Here is an 18691-nt window from a genome sequence, read left to right as displayed (position 1 = left end):
AAGTTTGCGAAACGTCTTAACGACCGACACCCCGGTATTTATGGGGACGTTAGAGAGCCGGTTAAGCTCCCGTTTCAACAATATTGAAGTTTTGGTTGTCAGTACGCCAGCGGCTAACGTCTAAAAGCAGCAACGTAATGGCGGAGCTAGGCAGCTAACGTCAGTTCTTCCGGTCTAGCGTTAACAGACGTTAATTTAACAGGATAGAACAATAACGTGTCTGAAACGGACAGAAACAGTAGCAGCCTGCTCTGAAACATGTTTCCAACAACTTATTCACCAACTGGGTATCGACTTTCAAAGTCTAGTAACGTGAAAACCCTACGACACGGTTCTCTGGTTTTATTTTGAAGGCGCTAACCGTACAAGTAGCACGATGTAAATGTTTCTGACTTAACAGATTGGTCGTAGTAACACAGTGTGACCACCAGACGGCAGTGTCTAGCTAGCATTGATCTCTTGCCAGCTATCAATTCTGTCAGTGTGAAGTCATAATATCCTATAGTATGTCATAAAAAATACCATAAACGTTAACTTCGCACAAGGCATCATGGGTTAAAGACTTTTACTTTGGTGAACGGGAACTACAACTATGTTGTCTGCCTTGACATCAGAGTACCGTTGTAAGTTACCTGTTATAACCTGTATTCTGGGAATGGAAGACATGACTTTCCTCAGTGATTAAATTAACTCATTAACAGTTTTATTTTTTAAATAACTTGCATATATTCAATCTGTCTGTCTGTCCGTGTTTGTCAGACATTTGGCAGTGACTTTGCTTAGTAACTTCAGTCTTTGCTTCGTCTGAGTTTCACAGCATTATCTTTAAAAAAAAATGTGAACTAAGAAAAGATGTGAAGAACTAAGATTTCATGAAAAACATCCTCACCCTTCGAGCTGCATGAGTTTAGTATTTTCCTAAATTGACATCTGTAAATAAAATATCCCCTCAGTCAGGGAAAAGAGGAACATGTCTCAGTTTATTTATGTACAGATGTTCAGATGAAACGATGGAGTCAAGTACAGAGGCATTTAGATTTCTGACAAACTTCAGAAAATAAGACCGACAACTGGAGTATTTAATTTCACAACAAAAGCCACTAAACAAAAATAAAATCTTGGCTGAGCAAAGAAAAAAGCTCAACTAAGTTACTGAAGGAAAACCAAAAACATGCCGGAAGATTGAGACTATAAAATATGTACACTTCTACAATCCTGACAGTACATATGTGCATATTTCATACAGTAACTTCAATTTAAAAGCTTTTGATTACTTTCAGAATCATGAAAATCTCCACTCATATTCCTTCTAAATAAATAATCTGTTTCAAACACACACGACTCCAATCTCAAGCCATAGGCAGTTTTAAAAGGAACAAGAGTTACACACGACCTTACCTAAATCACACAATTGTTTAGTAGTACCACCAAACAAACAGTGCGTTATTACTTGCAACATTAAACCATATTTTTTTTGTCTAAACTGACTCGGATCTTGTTATTCAAAAAGCCATGTTCATGTTTTCACATTGCTTTAAAAACAAAACAAAAACAACGTTTTAGCAGAGCCGGTAGAGACTAATCTCACCATGGTGTGAACTTCCCAACCTGGTGTTGCTAAGGTTTTTAAAATCACACTAATAAGTCAACTTAATTCTAAACAAAAGTCAGGTTAATACAGAAATAAAACTTCAAGCTGCCATAGATCTCAAAGGCCAAATTATTAAAGACAAAGCAGTTTTGCTTTTGGGACCCTGGAGTTAAGAAGTGATGGAAAAAAAAGACCCCAAATGCTTCACCTATTTGAATATTATATCTAATGCAGCTTCAAACCCTCAAGTCTCATCAGCCGTTTCGTGACGAGTCAAACTGAACATGAACACTGGAAGAAATCAAAAGAACCAGGATGTTATTTGGGCACGGGTGAGTGGACAAGACACGTCCTCACAATTTATTAGCAGATTGGTCACAAGAAGAAAAAAAGCAACATGTTTTACAGAGAAATTCAAATGGATGGAGAGAAGAGAGAAAAAAAAGACGGCACACATGGGAACAGATATATGTTTGTATAAACTGATGTGTAACTATGTCACATTTCTGTACAGTGGCCAACCCTTTCAAACAAGTACATGAGTACATAAGGATGCAGTAAGTAGTATGCAGATGTTTGGCAGCTCCTCTGTATTGCATGCATTCTGTATTCTACTGAACCAAGGTGCTTCTGCGTGCAGACTGATTTTCAACGCCTGCGTCAAAACTATGAGGATCTCACACTCTCACATGCAAACAGGTACGCGACACATTCATACACACACATTCTCACACACACATTCTCACACACACATTCTCACACACACACACACACACACACACACACACACACACACACACACACACACACACACACACACACACACACACACACACACACACACACACACACACACACACACACACACACACACACACACACACACACACACACACACACACACACACACACACACACACACACACACACACACGCACACACACACGCGCGTGTTTTCCCTCCACCCCCTTTGTCACTCAAGAAAAAAAAAACAAAAAAAAGTCTAAAACACAACTCCGCCCGCACCGGTTCATCTTCCCCAGAATGAGGGAATAAATTACTTCCATAAAATGCTTCTTTATAAAAGAAAAATAGATATTTATATAACTGTACACCTAATCTATACAGCATAAAGACAGGGAGCACAGGAAGAAGGGAAATTATCTCCAGAAATAAGGTTGATTCTGGCTCTAGCACCCATATCCCTCCAACGCATGCGTCGCTCTTCTTTTTTTTCTTTTTTTTGCAGGAGATGGAGCATCCCTCGCTCTGTTCTCCAGAGAACAGCAGGACTTGACTGTACGTCTCCTTTCCATCCGTTCACAACTCGTGTGTGTTTGTCCAGGACAGGACTGGATGAATGAGCCGAGCGCAGGGAAAGCCCCATCTCTCTCTTTCTTGGTTTGAAACTAGTCGAGTCGGACCAGGTCTGCCTAGTGCTGGTCTCGTCTGATCCGTCCTGCGGCTCCGTCGTCACTAGCTCTACTGCAGTTCAGTCCACTTGGTGGGGAGTGAGAACACCCAGGATCCCTCACATGACCCTTTCACTTAGAAGCTCCCCCCGCCCGTCAGCCAGAGTCTGAGTCGCTTGTGTCTGAGGATGAGGAGGAAGAGGATGACGAAGAGGAGTCCGAGGAGGAGCTGCTGGCGCTCAGACGTGACGGCTGGGTGTGCTGCTCTGCTGCCGGTTTCTCTGCTGATGAAAACGCATTCATTTTAATATCTTATGCTATTTATGTGTTATAGAACACAAAGTTCGGATCTATAGTAAAACTTTCTGATCATCAACATTTTACTCTCATGTCATTTTGTACATGAACCACAAAACAAAGGGTAATCGTGGTAACAACATGTCACTTTCTGTTAGTAAATCGTATTACTTTCAGCCCAACACAGTACTCCACAAGGCAGCAGGATGGAGGACTTACGTTTGGTCTTCGGGGGCTTCTTTCCGGAGTTGAGCTGACCACTGACGTCCATCAGCCTTCGCTCCAGCTCCATTTGTTTCTCCAGAGCGAGCTCCTCCCGGGATTTGCCAGCAATGTTGTTTTTACTTGCTGCATAGAAAGAGACGAGTAACAATGTCCATAAGATACTGTTCAACATTATCAGACCACAAGCCTTGAGGAATATTAAAGACATGAGCATTTTAATAAAACATCTGCATGAAAAGCAATCATTTGATGTCTTCTACTAACCATATGGCTTTCGAGGTTTCTTCCTCAGACACGTCATGACGTATCTCTCCAGCTCCCGCAGCGTTGACGGCTTCAGGGTCTCAAAGTCTATTTCGATCTCCTCCGGGTTCGTGTCTCGGAGCGAGGGCTCGCGGGACTGGATGATGTAAACGACGCGGCCCAGCTTCTCGCCGGGCAGCTTGTTGATGTCCAGGCTGAGCTGGCGCTTCTCGTCGTACGACATGGGGGCCGTTTCCTCCTCCTCGTCCGAGTCGTAATGACTCACTATGGGCTCATGGACCGGCTGAGGCATGCTGAACGTCATGCCACCCTTTTTGGTCCTGAGAGATGAAAGGAGAGGAGAATATGGAGGGAGACTGTTAAAAGTTGGTCTAATGAAACCTACAATAACATTAACTGTCTGACTTTGTGCTCATTCAAGGGTCCTTCAGGACATCTTCCACGTGTCCCGAGCAAATACAGCATGCACCTCTAACATTGTCCAGCAGGTGTCAGTACTCACTTGCTCTTGTTGTTTTTCTTGCTCGGTGCCTTCTTGACCGGCACTACAGGAGCCGCGGGTGTCCCTCGGTTGCTCTTGGGTTTGGGAGTTTTGGTGATCTTGGGGGTCTTGGGCGGTCTGATAGGGGTCACCTCTTCCTCCACCTTCCGATGCTTCTCCTTTTCTACCTTCTTCTTCTTCTTCTTGTCCTTCTTCTCTTTCTTCTTTTTGGGTTTGACAATCGGGCCCTGTGAGAGCGCAGTGAGCTGCTCGTGTACGGCTTTTAGCTGAAGAAGGAAAGAAAGATGGATGTTTCTATTAAACACTGAGGAATGGGTATTAAAGGAATAGCTTGTGTCAGTCTGCACAGGGCAACTTTGATCCGATTGGTCGATACATTTCATAAAATATAATTCATAAAGTGGTGTTATATTGTGTAACACAAACCTGTTCCTGCAGCTCTGCCAGTCTGTTTGCCCTCTCCTCCTCAGAGTCGGAGCTCGGACTGCTCTCGCTCTCCTCACTTTCACTGCTGAGCTCACTCTCAGATGACGACGAAGAGGAGGAGGAGGAGGACGAGGAGCTAGGGGGCGCCGGAGGCTCGTCTGGCATCTTTGCAAAGCAGAACTCAAAGACATCCTAAAAAAAAGGATTCAGCAGTGAGTGACCAGTTTAGAAACAAGAAGCACACTGGATTACAGACTGCATGACTGGAATAAGAACATTACCTGCAGTTTCCTGGCCATGCCGACCACATCATGATCAGGGGGGTTGTACTTGTAGCAATTGGAGAACATCAGTCTAACATCAGCAGAGAACTGCTGGGCGTCACGATACTCTCTGCTGTCCATCTTCCGCTAAAGACGATGAGAAGGTTTTAGACACATTGTATTTGACAAAAAGGTATTTTCCTCATTGTAAGAACCAGGCCAAAAATCTGACAAAATACGTGTTGAAAGTTCTCCATTTATTCCTTTTCTACATACCTTGATGGTGCTGAGGTCCATGGGCTGCTTAATTATGTCATGGTAGTCGTGAAGGCCGAGTGACGAGGCGTCGACGGGCTTGTAGAACGGCCAGGCGTACGCTGCGTGTTTCTTCGACAGCAGGTCCTTCAGGACTCCGCTGCAGTAGCGCAGCTGGGGGCTCAGCTTGCTGCGGCGCACCGGCGCTGGCACCATGGAGTCCGGTAAATCCTTCTTGGGAGGCTTGATGGCTCGGCCACTCGCTCCTCTCCTGCCCCCGCCTGCCTTGGAACCCATCATCACCGGTCCACAGCCCATACCCATACCCATGCCCATGCCCATACCCATGCCCAGGCCCATGGTCATGGTCATGCCCTGGCTGAGGCTAAGGCCTTGGTTCATCCCCAGCGTGGAGTTGTGATCCACCCCCAGAGAAGTGAGGGTGAGCGGGGAGTCGTGCCCTCCGCCCATCCCTAGGCTGATGCCGCTGACGCCCATGGTGCTCATGATGGGCATGGCCACAGTGGTCGGGGTGGTTGTGTCTGCTTTCCTCTTCACACCTTTTTTCTGTCATTGCAGAACGTTAGATGAAGAGAGGGCGATTAGTCTGTGGTCCTCATCCTATTCAAAATGAATTCTGACTACAAAAATACAATGTTAAGCTTAATGCATTACCTTAGCGGTGGGCTGTGTGTGAGGCAGACCAGTTATGGTAGGGATGCTCTGTTCAGTTGTAAGAATAGGGGGCAGGCTCTTGGTCAAGTGTGTCTGTGGGGGGGTGGAGAGGATGGAGTCGGGCGTTTCCGGGGTGGGGGGCGAGTACGCCGACTGGGAAACAGCTGGGACCTGATGAGCTGTTGTCACTCCTCCGGAGACTGTGAGTCAGCGAGGGCGAGGAAAGGAGAAGAGGAGGGGCATAGTCAGAAAAATGTTCATGCATACATGTATGTACCACGTTACTTTACTTGTCCTGTAAAGGCTGGATTATGCTTCCGCGTCGACACAACGCAAGGGGGCTTGCGGACCCCTTGCGTCCTTGCGGACCCCCTTACGTCAACGCAAGGGCCTGACGTGTGCCTCCCAAAAATCCTAGACGCGCGTCGAGGCGACGCAACACCAACGCAGCGGCTTTGGCTGTGATTGGTCCGCTAACTACGTCCGCTGGAGACCGCTATCCGGTTTCCACTCATAATTTAAACTTTTAAAAGGCTACTTTTATTGTTTTCACCTCGTTTTATTGTTTGCACCTTCTCGCTTTTGCACAAAGAAATAAAACACCAAGTTCTGAAAAATTGTGGACGTTTAAAGCCGGAAAGTAAACAAATACGCTATAACGAGGCTACGACGATATACGGCAAGAGTCTCGGTCGGTCGGTCAGTCTTTACAAAAACCATAGCGCCCTTTCCCGGTGTGGCATTGAATTGCATTTCGACACGTAAACCCAACGCAGAACCATCACGGTCTCCCAGCAACTGCGTGGCCGTTGCGTTGCCGTTGCGTTATCACTATGCGGAAGCATAATCAAGCCTTAAGACTCAACATGTCTGGATATATTAGCCTGCTTGCAGCCAGAGCTCCATTTACCTCGGCCCTTTCTGCCAGGTTTGGCTTGTTTAAGCCGCGGAGGGGGAGGCGGCAGCTCTAGTTCCTCCTGGGGCATCTGAGCCACTTTCTGCAGGAAAGCCTTTTCCAGAGACTGAGCCATCAGTACGATGTCATCTGTAGGCTGTAGGAGGAAATTTGGGCACAATGATTACAATAATAGAAAGAAGAATGTTTATTCAAATTAATTTTTATACATACAATAAAAAAGGCTAGATTTCCCAAGATTACTCCTTTTTACAAAATTAGAACTAGATTTTACAAAATGATGGTTTACGTTCAGAGCATTTTGTATCCGAGACTCTTGTTATGGTTTAACATTTGTCACTGGCGTTATGAAATTTCCAGCAGACACGGATCTTAAGATCGTTCACAGCAAGCACAAAGCAGCCATAGTGATTAAAAAACACAAGGTCTTACCTTGTTGTAAATGTAGCAATTGGTAAACATGGTGTTGAAGTCCTGCATGCATTCACTGGCACTGCGGTAGAAGTTATTTTCTAGTCTCTTCTTTATAGAGCCCATGTCCATGGGAGTTTTGATGATCTTATGATAGTCCTGGAAGGAGACATGGGACACATTCAGGGTCAGAAACAGTGGCCACTACGTTCCAAAATGCCTTTGTTATATCAACTTAGACGTAATGGGAAGACACCCAAAAGTTAACCCAGATGGCTACCAAATAGATAAAGAAAACTGTACTATTGGGCTCTATGTGGGCTACCTTTTTGTAAGACAATACAATAGTGTATAGTGTGTTTATTACACAATGTATGCATGACCTTTGACATGTTAAAATTAATTTAGTGGCCAGGCATGAGGTTATTTCTAAATACCTCTAGACAGAAACAGAAGGTAATGTCTTAGTTGTTGTATTCACACTCACAGGCAGGTTGAGCTTGGAAGCATCAACAGGTTCATGAAAGGGCCAGGCAAAGTGGTGCCTCCACAAAGACTTGAGCAGGACTTTCTGTAGGAACTGAAGTTGGTTGGTCATCCTCCCGTGTCGGTTGGGGTCTTTCACTGCCGGCTGTGGGGGTCCCGAATGGCTCATATGACTGAGGGGGGGCATCCCAGGACTCTCAAAGCCTTCATAGAGCAGTGACGGTTTTCTGATGCGTTTTCCGGCTGCGCCAGAACCCTGGTCCATCGCCGTGACTCCCATTAAGCCAACATCAACCCCGACAAGGGAGCTGTAGAGAGTAGTTGAAAGACCAATTAACTATCTGGCAGTTGACTGAAATGTCTTCACCCCATCAGAATAATCAAAACGATTGAATTAAAAACAGACATTATACTGTCCGTCGTATAATTATGGAGCCGGCGACATCACCTGCATTTGCCAGAAGACAGAAGAATGCTTATAGCCTCTATTGGAACATGGTGTAACCCTGCTAAATTAGCACTTCCCATCCCAGAACATGCCCGACTGTTGGTGCCCCCTCTTTACGTCAATCTCACACAGTGGTCCACACAATCTCCACGTAGAAAACAATTCCCAAAAGAAACATGCGTCTTTCATTTGCCATCTTACACGAGTGACTTGTCTATTTTAGAGTTTACCAGAGAAATGACAAAGTTCAAAAATGTAATACTGAAAAAAAACACCAGCCACTTGACCATGCTAGTGATCTCACTACATTATCAGTAGTACTTGACCACTGCAACACTAGAGGTGTACGGAGGGCAAGCATGGCTTTACAGAAAGAATCAGGGGATTGCCATCAGCCTTTAAAAACGTCAGTCACTGCTCTACATCCTGTGGCTGCGCTAGCTTGGATCGGCAGCAGAGGGAGTTCCAGGTAACATTCCAGCTGTGTTGGATTGTCAGACCCTTCCTGGTTACTGACATGGTTAACTTGGACTGTTTAAGGAAACACTTAACTTATTCTTTATCCTAGGAATATGAGAGGCCAGTGTTCCTGGGCAACTCCCCAGAATGCAGGTACTACTGCAAGACATCTGGCATTCAACCATACTACTTTTTTTAAACACCAAACCCTGAACTCCAGTTTACACACCAAAATTATCACCACTTTGAGGTGATAAAAAAACATCCCATACCCTTGTCTTAATTAAAATGATTGCAAAGGCACAAACACTCTAGGATGTCAGACATTATGTGCAAAAACATTACACCTGCAGTGGCATGTAGTTGCAAGACATATATGTACCGCTGCAACGACATGAGCTTCTGTTATTGAACAATGAAATATTGGTTTTGTTGCCCGGGGAATGCAAACAACCACTCCCATGTCATCAACAACTCACCACATTGCATCTCCATTGGACTACACTGCACAACATTTGTTCTAAGTGCAAACTGTGGTTATCATACAGTTCTTAAAGGGCGTTGTATTAGTTACACTGTCATTCTAATTTTGTCTGCAAGAGCTTCAGGATGCAATGTATTAGTGTTTGCATCATGTTAAGTGCAGCAGTACACCATATGGATGTTTCCATGTCACCTAATGTATTGCATGCTTTTGGACTCAAATATAATCAACACAACATGATATGGTAAATTTAGCTTCATATTTTATATTAAATATGCAGACATTGCTACAGGAATATATTTCAAACTCTATTTTAATGGTAATGTAATCTGCTTTGAATGATACAACTTTTGGAAACACATTTGACAGTTAGTGTACTTTATTATTTTTAAAAAAGGAAGTAATCACGTACAACATTAACAACACTAAACAAAAACATTTATGTTAGCTGTAAATCGAATTAACAAATTGGGTATTTGTGCCCAAGGGGGGAAAAAAACAAAAACAAAAAAAGATTCAAATTAATAACGAAGTAACGTACAGTGGAGTTTTTAATTAAAAATCTGAATGAACAACGCAAAATTTGTTGCTACGTTACCCGGCTTGGACTGAGTGACATTGAGCTATGTAACCAGGCAACCGACTGAAACACCAACACACATGGTTAGCTGCGTTAACCCTTGCTGTAGCGTTAATGCGGTGTCGTCGTACCAGTGATCACAACAACGCCCGCCCGTCACATGGCTACAACAACAACCGGGCGTAACAAGCAATAACAACACCGGCGGTTATCTGGCACAGAATAGCTTATTGTCGTCTTCTTAGCGCGAATATAAACCGTGATGTTACTAAAAAGGCAACGTTGCTGGTAACGCACCTTGTGTCAGCTAGTTAAGTACAACCATTAACAACAATTACACAACGGCGGTTAGCGGTGGAGCTACTGTTAAATCGGGGGGTAAGCCAGGGTCTGTGATGCTAATGCTAGCAATGCTAGCACCAACTGCCAGGCAGCGGGAGAGAGAGAGCGGCCAACGGCAGAGGCGCTCCGAAGATGGCGCCGGCGTAGTGCGAACAACAGTCGCAGCTTGTTACAGCCCACGAAACACGTTCATTTATTCAAACTGGATTTCGTTTCTAATCCCTTTAACGCCGCGACAGACTTCCTCCTGCCGCACATTCAATGTCCGTTTCCCGCGTCCACTCGTATTACAGCGAACACAGCCTTCCAGCAACGATATTAAAAAAAAACTCACGAGAAACGTTTACAATATTCCCTCCGATGGAAAGCGGAGAGTCAATTTTACCGGTAGATACCTGTCAAGGAGCGGGTTAACAGCCATATCCATCAGGATGGATCCGGATTCTGTTTTTAGCTAGACTCAGACCTGGATCCGTCTCTGTTCGTCGGCTCTCCGCTCCCCGCCACAGTGCTCCTTTAATCTGCTTCGTTGAAATGGCGACGCTGCGACTACACCCGTTATTTTATAGACCCACCTTTCACCCTATTGGACAGCATACCTCTGGCTGTCCACGCCTTCCGAGTTCCTATTCGCTGCCCACCATTTCCGTCAAAGTCGCCACGCCCCCAGATACCGAGGCTTCAGCGATGATCTCTGGGACCAACCTATTCGCAAGTTTTCGCTGTCAGTCAAGAAAATTGCGCAATACTATTGGTCCAGCCTATCCAGTAATACAGAGATGCTCGTTTGTAACTGGCTCCTCCATTTAATCCTGTACAAAATGCGAAGATACCGAAACCACCCGCCCCCTTATCAGATTACATTACGTCAACGTGTGCAAACAGATGGCAGGGATTGGTCAGCAAGGTTGTAACGCGGGCTTCCAGGGTAAATACCAAGGAGCCCATTGGTTCTTCCGCCGGGTCACGCGCAGCCCTCAATAGCCTCTCCCCCGCGAGCTCTCTGCTTACCAGAATGTCCGCATTTCTGTCTCTCGGAAGAGGCGCACATCCGCCATCTTTGGGAACGGTGACATAGAGTATTATACTAGTAAATGTTTGCAATACGTGATGAAAACATGACTAAAAACTTACAAAATGCAAAGTTGTTCGCGTACAAACCCAAGTGAAATAAGTAGCGTTCGTCTGCTGAAGAAAAAAGGCCACCATTTCAGAGCACGAAGCCAAAACGTGGCCTCCACGGCCTTTCAACGCCAAACCAGTATAAAAGTCCCGATGCAATTCCACATTTCTAATTCTGCGTGCATGTATGACGATAAGGTCGTATCCCGCATTCAACGGGGGAAGACCACACCTAGACGGGCTGAAAACTACCACCAACACTCGGTGAATGACACAGCAGTTTCCTCTCTGACCTCAGACTACATTAAATTACACGCTGCGTTTTCCCACAATTTAACGAAATAGGACAATCGCACTGGCAATTAAGTTAATCAAAAATGTATTTAAAAATCGAATCGAAACGCAATCTTAAGTTTGCAAAAAACATACGTGGCCTTTTAAAGTTACTAAACAGATCAAACCAAACACACGAAACAAAACAAAAATCGGATTAAATACAAAAAGAAAACATCTTTACAAGACTCCTGATCCTCCACAGCGACCGACACGATCTACAATTTGACTAACGTTCACAAAATGGTTACCTAACCGCATGCGCCCATCCCCCACGCCAAGGTTACAAATTCCCCAACAATGTCACTCAAATAAACGACGGAAATGAACACTAGATCTTTACAGCATTACATGTTACTAAAGTGTTGACAACGTGTACGCCGTTCAAACGTGAAATGGAGTAAAGTTACGATTCAAAAGCAAGTTAAATCATCCAAAAAAGACAAAGAAATACATAATTCATTAAATACGACATAAAAACCTTTGAATTTAAAATAAAAATAAAATGTCGATTAAATCCAAAAATAATGCGAAACCTTTCTTCAAATAATCTTCTTGTCTTCCACCTCGATACTTTTTAACCAACACATTTCCCTCAAACATGTCCGCCTTCTTCCCCATTGCCTGCGCTGGGGTGGGGGAGGGGAGTCATGTGATGAAACGAGGCTGTGCGCACTGTTTATCCAAACTTCGACACGTGGCATTCCGCAAAAGAAACGCAACAAAACGTATCCACGGCGTCTCCTTCTTACGAAAAGCGTCCCCCCGGATACGCACCCGGTGATTTATACGAAGTATTAGGCCCACATTTTGGCGTAAAGTTGGCAAATATCCGAACAAAGAGCATACTTTCCGCTGCATTATGCTCGCTCCCATTGGTCTCCCGTGACCACGTGACGAAAACCATTTCAATATTATCGATTGTGCTATTTCCCAGACTTCCTCAATTGTAATCCATGTATGATCGCAATAATCCCTCACACCTCACGTGCAGTTTGTCTCAATATAGTACTGTCGCTTTTCTCCAGGTGGGGTTTTTGCCGTCGAGCTCAGCTGTTGTTGCAACACAGGACACTGCGCATGCGTCCCCGCCGCGAAGACGCATTGCCAACGATGCAACGAGAATGCCAGAGGCTGATCTAAGAGCAGTTTCTTTTTTTTCTTTTTTTTTTTTTCATATGATAAATGCGGAGATCCGTGTTCCTTGGAGAGGAGGTGGATCCCGCTGCAGACGAGCTGACGAGTGTTGGTTTCCACACTAAAGCAGGAAGAAGCAACATAGGTTGTGTGATTCGTGCTGTTCAGTGAAAGAGACCTTTCAGCATAGGATCATATTGATTTGTGGTATTAGGTTACAAATTATCTATCTATCTATCTATCTATCTATCTATCTATCTATCTATCATGTGTAAGCTATAAGATGGGAATGAAAACATCAGGATAGCCCTACATTTTTAATAAACCACACACTGGTGTAATCTCAAACTCAAGAAAGTTCCAATCTAGGCTAAAGAGAATCAGATGATATGTGACTCGTTGTCTAATTAAATCTAACACCATGTCATTTTAATATTGTTCTTTATCGCCTTATTTCTTTTTTTAATCAAATCTGATTGAAACATGGTGTCATTTAAACAATAGCACGTCAAATGTGAAATTACAAAAATGTGATTGTGAGAAATGTTTTCTTATTGAGACCGACTCATGTCCAGTCTTTATTATTTGTTTTTTAATCCATAACATACAACTCAGATGCACTTGTTTACTCTTTGAATATTGAACATTATTTTGTATCCTGTGTGTGATTATGTGTGATTATCGTGTCAGAATGTACACTGTATTTCTATCATGATGGGGGTTTTATTTCACATAAATAACATATAGGAATACAGGAATATTGAGGATGTAAAGTATTTATCGTGTCAGAATTGAATTATACCTGACCAGAATTGACTGTACAGTTGAATATCTTCTTACAAGAGAGCATATAATTATGTTTTTTGTTGTTTTTGTTTTTTGCTTCTGGGTTTCTAGTTTCTTTATTTCTTTAATTCATTATGAAGTTCTGGAATAAAACAACAACAAAAGGTTATGACTTGTCACTGTTCCCCAAATGCAAAAAAAAATAAACCCCACACATAACCAAAAGAACAAGCCAGAACATTGTTTATCTTTCACTGATCTGAAACTAGATAAAAAAGCACAACATGACTTGTTACCGGCGGAATGTCGCTGTTGTATTATGTGGGGAAACAGGCTGAAGATCCAGGCACAGCCATGTAGGCAAAGAAAGGAGGGGTTGGAGGATTACATCAGAATCAGCCTCCTCTGACTCATCAGTGTGCGCTCTCTCTCTCTCCCTCTCTCCCTCGCTTGGCTGCATCAGCCTGTCACATGATGATCAGTCCGGTTGCCAAGGAAGCTCTCTACCTCACGACGCCTCAGCCCTGGGTTTTTACAAATCTACTGTAACCTGCTGCAGCAGGATCCCACATTGCTTGTGTGCTGTTTGCATATTCCTGGTGTCATGAATAGACTCCCCTCTGAGGCTCACATATATTTTGTGGCTGCCCTGTTTGCATCACTCTGTAAATCTAGTCCATTCACTTCCTCTCACTGTGCCTTCCTTCACAACAACAGTCCCTTTGACAGCTGATGCAAGCAGTCCGATACAGAAGGTTTCCTATTCGGTCGCGTTCTCTCCCCTGAAGCATGTCACTGGCACCCACGCACTCGTATGTCAACAGTAATCTCTCTTCATGAAATAGTTTTGTACATGAAATCACAGTATTTGGCCCCAGCGTGCTGATCTTTCCATTCCCAGCTGTTTTCGTTTACATCCTGTGTTATTGTTTGCTTTACAAAGCCCGTATTCAAAAACACACATATTTTCCGTTGTGTTGCTGCTGCAAATACTTACTTTCTCTTTTTCCACTTTTGAGTATTTTCTCAGGAAAAAACACATTTCTAAAAAATATAGGGGTTATTTTAAATATATGTTTAACCAAAGAGCATTCCAGGAGCATGACTGCATTTCTGGTCTGAACGGCCCAATCAAATACCATGTAGTATTATTAGGCTACATAGTCTGGGCTTTCACATTAAATCACAAATATCATGGCCAAAATAATTCATAATTATTATACTGTTGCAATATTTATAGTTAAAAATGCATCTTTAACTTTGTTTATTATGCGTTTTTCTCTTTTTCTGGCAAATTACTTTGTTGTAATTTCCCCTTAAGACATGGTTTGGTAACACATGAAATGACATGTGGTCATTTTCACACTAAGCTTTTCCTGTGTTGTGCAATCAATTAGAGATATTTATTTATTTGCCATAAAAAGCAAAAAAATATGCAACAGTAGGTTTATTTTTTGTCCTCCATCTGCCACCACCAATGTTGCAACTACTCTTCCTGGAGTCCATACAAGCAAACCATACATCATCATGTAAAACATATGTAATTATAAATCCAAAGCAAATGGGAACAAAAGAGATGAAAGCAAGAAACTAAAAATACATGACAAACATCAATAAAACTACTGTCATGATAATGATAACAACAAGAACACACACTTTGTAATAGTCAGTAAAATATTTGATACAGCTCCAAGAATAACTAATAACAGCTTCAAGCCTCATCCTTCTACTGCTGTGCTTTACCTCATTTACAACCGATGCTTCTCTAAAGGTCAGAGCTGAATTTAAAAAGCAAAGCTTCCAAGAAGGAAACTATCCCAGTCATGGAGAACAACAGCCGCTTGATTATGCAGTCATGCAAAGTGAGTTGTAAATGAGTAGGGACACTTCATCTTCTACCCTTAAAAAAGGGAGCAGGAACGAGGAGGTGAGTCATTTCCATCTGAATGGAACCAGAAGGTTCACTTGTGGGCGGGGCGAATCCATCAAATAGAATAGTAATGCTGTGGCCGGTTAATTCAATGTATTTTGAAGGTGATACATTTAGAAATACCGCACAAAGCAAAAGACGGGACATGCTTAATGCTTGTAAATCAACAAAGATGATCTTATATGTGTAATCTCTCTATAGGAGCATTATGTCTCTGAGCCTTTGTAGTTTTGTTAAAAGGGTGCTACGCTGCTGTTTCCTGTTTTTGATTAAAAAAATACTGCATGTGTGCAAGTTACAAATGAATGCAATATGGCATCAAAAAGAGAGTGGAAAAATAGAAAAGAAAAGAAGAGACACGAGGAAATGTGTTTGTGTGTGTGTGTGTGTGTGTGTGTGTGTGTGTGTGTGTGTGTGTGTGTGTGTGTGTGTGTGTGTGTGCAAAGCTGGGCTCAAGTGTGAAAGTCTGGCTCGAGTCATCCCATCGTGCCTCCTCTCGCCGCCTGTTTGTGTCTTCCAAGGAGGGATGTGCACAACAATCAATGGAGGAAACCATCTCTCATATCCAGATTTATTCATTCTCTGTTTAAAATACATCCTTCTCCAAAACATGTTTTTGGACAGAATAGTGTCACATTTTCCTTAATACTCAACAGATGCACGCAGTGTTGTCTAATTATTTGAAGAAAGCCAGTAACTTCATCCAATGACTGGATTTTCTTTCATAGTCACTTAAAGAGAACAGAAATCAAATCTTGTTTTTTCTTCGAATCCTTCTCAACTAAATCTTCACTTTCATTTCAGTCCATTTACGTCACACTCTTGGATGCTGTGCACATGACTTAAATGCTTTGGTAGGGTTTTTTTAGGGTTGAAAAGTCATTAAAAAAAATAGATTTATTATAGCAATACGTTATTATAACAAATAACTTGTATGATTGTCCACTTTTAGGATTTTTATGTAAGATGTTTGTGTTTAAAGGGGATTTGAGGTTGTATTATGTACGGCCATATAAATAAAATAAAAATAAAAATCAGTGTCGTTATAGAGGAAGTAAATCTCTGTATGTGATGCAGCTTCCTTTTTTAGGATGAGATTCAATATGACAAAATATGAGCCAGGTGCACCCCAAGCTGTTGATTGGACCAGGATTTAGACAGTGTCTAAGACTGCTTCCGAGATAAGAAGAAACCTTGTACTGGAATCAAGATTGCTTTTAATTAGGGATGATCTTCTGGGATTAGTCCTAATTAGTGAGGAAAGAACACCTGCCCAGATGGCATACATGAGGGGTTACATCATACACTGATAATCTAATATGGTCCGATGGAAATATCGAGAAAAACACTGTTTTCATTTTCAGCAGAAGCTGTGGGTTTATCTTAAATTCACTAAATTACCGGTCTACTATTGGAATGCACCATCTAGTGGCCGCTCCACGTCACTACTGTGAAGGCTATTGAAATGTGTTGTGTTAGGTCGCCACCTAGTGGACACTGAAGTGAACTTTATAAGAAATGTATTATTATTATTTATTTATTTTTAAACAGCACTGTTAGTGTGTGTGTGTGTGTGTGTGTGTGTGTGTGTGTGTGTGTGTGTGTGTGTGTGTGTGTGTGTGTGTGTGTGTGTAAGCCAGAGCAACTGAATGAAAAGTGGCCTGTTAGCCACAGTTTGATGATAACCTCAGTACTTTTATTCTGAAAGAGCGATGGTGATTAGTGTTCATGCAGTGCTCTTTTTTTTTAACTTTATTTGTATTCTCAATGAAATAATATAAAGTTTGGCATAAATACATAATAACGCAGTAAAAAGCTAAACCTGTAAAGATGAAGATGTAGAAAAATGTTTGTTTTTTTTTAAATATGAATAAAATGTATAAATAAAAAATGCAAAGATATTAACCAGCTGGATTCATAGCAAATACAATAACTATATATCCACATGTCCATCTACCTTCTAGGGCAGTGAGTCAGCAGTGAGTCAGAGTCAGAGGGTCCACAACATTTGTGATAAATAATTGTTTTAAATTGCTCATCTAGACATGGGGATCATTTGCACCACTAAAACAAGCCTGTTATATCAGTTAATTATTTTTAAGTTGAAGTATTTAATAAAGTCGGCTTTAGACTGTTGAGTTTAAATACATACATTTATTAGGAATATACCACTCTTGCTAAATCTCTTTTTCAGATGGCTTTTAAGAAATATTTCTTTATAAATGCTCTTACATTGAGTTCAATCCATCTAAACATGCTTCATATTGAACTGTGTTTCTCTTAATCACAAAACCGGTCTGAATTCATTCTTATTTCACCCCACTAGGGGGCACTCATGATCTATTATTCCTATGTTCTGCAGAGGACTAATGGCAGTTGCCACACAGTTGCCGTTCAACCAGACTGAGGAGGTACAGGAAATCACGTGGTTGCCTGGTACTGGAAGTGCCTGAGATGAAGCTGCTGCTCTTCATCACAACTCTGTATTAAGTTGATGACGTTGCCCTCGTGCCAAACTGCCAGACAGCGCTGGCGTCGGGAGAATCTGACTGGTGTTCAAACATCTAAATATCTATGAAATGATCTATTTCTAAGACAGTGTGGCGGTGTGGTTGTGATCCCATCACCTGCTTACGAACAAGATCATGTAGATGTCATACAGTATGTCTGCAATCTAGAATAACCCACAACATGATTGAACCAGAGGAATGGATCTCTTTGTCTACATGTGGTTCTGTGGCTTCCTGTCATCTCTGCACTTACAAGCTTGTGGTCTCATGTGGATTCTGCACACATCCCCACCGAGCTCGCCCACAACACAGGACCTACACTGTTCAAAGGAGGATCATTCTACTAGATGACAACACTGCTGAATGGCCAACATGTATGTGGGAGGGTTTTTGTTGTTGGTTGGTTTTTACATTTGTACTTCTTCCACTAGATGGCAGTCTACAGCAATGATTCAGCCTTTTGCTGGGACTCATGGGAGTCCCCTACCCTGCACCAAACTGCCTGGTAGTTTCCAGGAAATCACGTGGCTGTTGGTAGAAGTGCCGAATACAACCAGCCGGGGCAGCATCACATTGTCTTATAGGCTTCAGTATTTTAGTGCTTTAGTAATAATAAACGGGGACTTTCCTCCACTGATCATGTGGGCTGTGTTTGATTTGTTTTTTCCTTCTTCTTTATCTTTGACTGAGGAAACCACACAGCTACGGTTCGATGTTGCAGAAGTGATGCAAGTGTTCATGTTGCCCCACGTCCAGGAGACGTTAGGGGATTCACAAGAAGACAGTGGGGTTTGCTCTGATACGACAGAGTACAACATCTCCCTGCACATTAGAGAC

The 18691-nt window shown here is 42.6% G+C and overlaps 1 protein-coding gene across 2 annotated transcripts; it reads right to left on the bottom strand.

The window, feature by feature from the left end:
* Positions 1–1909: 1909 nt before the first annotated feature.
* On the bottom strand, positions 1910–12535 carry brd2a (bromodomain containing 2a). 2 transcript variants are annotated; one of them, XM_084032496.1, is made up of 12 exons: positions 10432–12535; positions 7725–8031; positions 7259–7396; positions 6821–6962; positions 5911–6110; positions 5257–5802; positions 4999–5127; positions 4718–4909; positions 4292–4557; positions 3790–4109; positions 3520–3648; positions 1910–3284 (listed from the first exon to the last, which is right to left on the bottom strand). In XM_084032496.1, the coding sequence occupies exons 1-12, from the start codon at positions 10461–10463 to the stop codon at positions 3160–3162; spliced, it is 2526 nt and encodes an 841-aa protein (XP_083888622.1). In that variant the 5' UTR covers positions 10464–12535; the 3' UTR covers positions 1910–3159. The 2 variants fall into 2 exon arrangements, with proteins under 2 accessions (XP_083888622.1, XP_083888621.1); XM_084032495.1 differs by having other exon boundaries at positions 1910–3287; positions 10432–12533.
* Positions 12536–18691: the final 6156 nt, after the last annotated feature.

This window comes from Eutrigla gurnardus (assembly GCF_963514095.1).
Source record: "Eutrigla gurnardus genome assembly, chromosome: 17".
Classification (NCBI taxonomy): Eukaryota; Metazoa; Chordata; class Actinopteri; order Perciformes; family Triglidae; genus Eutrigla; species Eutrigla gurnardus.
Note: the sequence above shows the minus strand (reverse complement) of the source record. Positions and strands in the feature narration are given on the sequence as shown.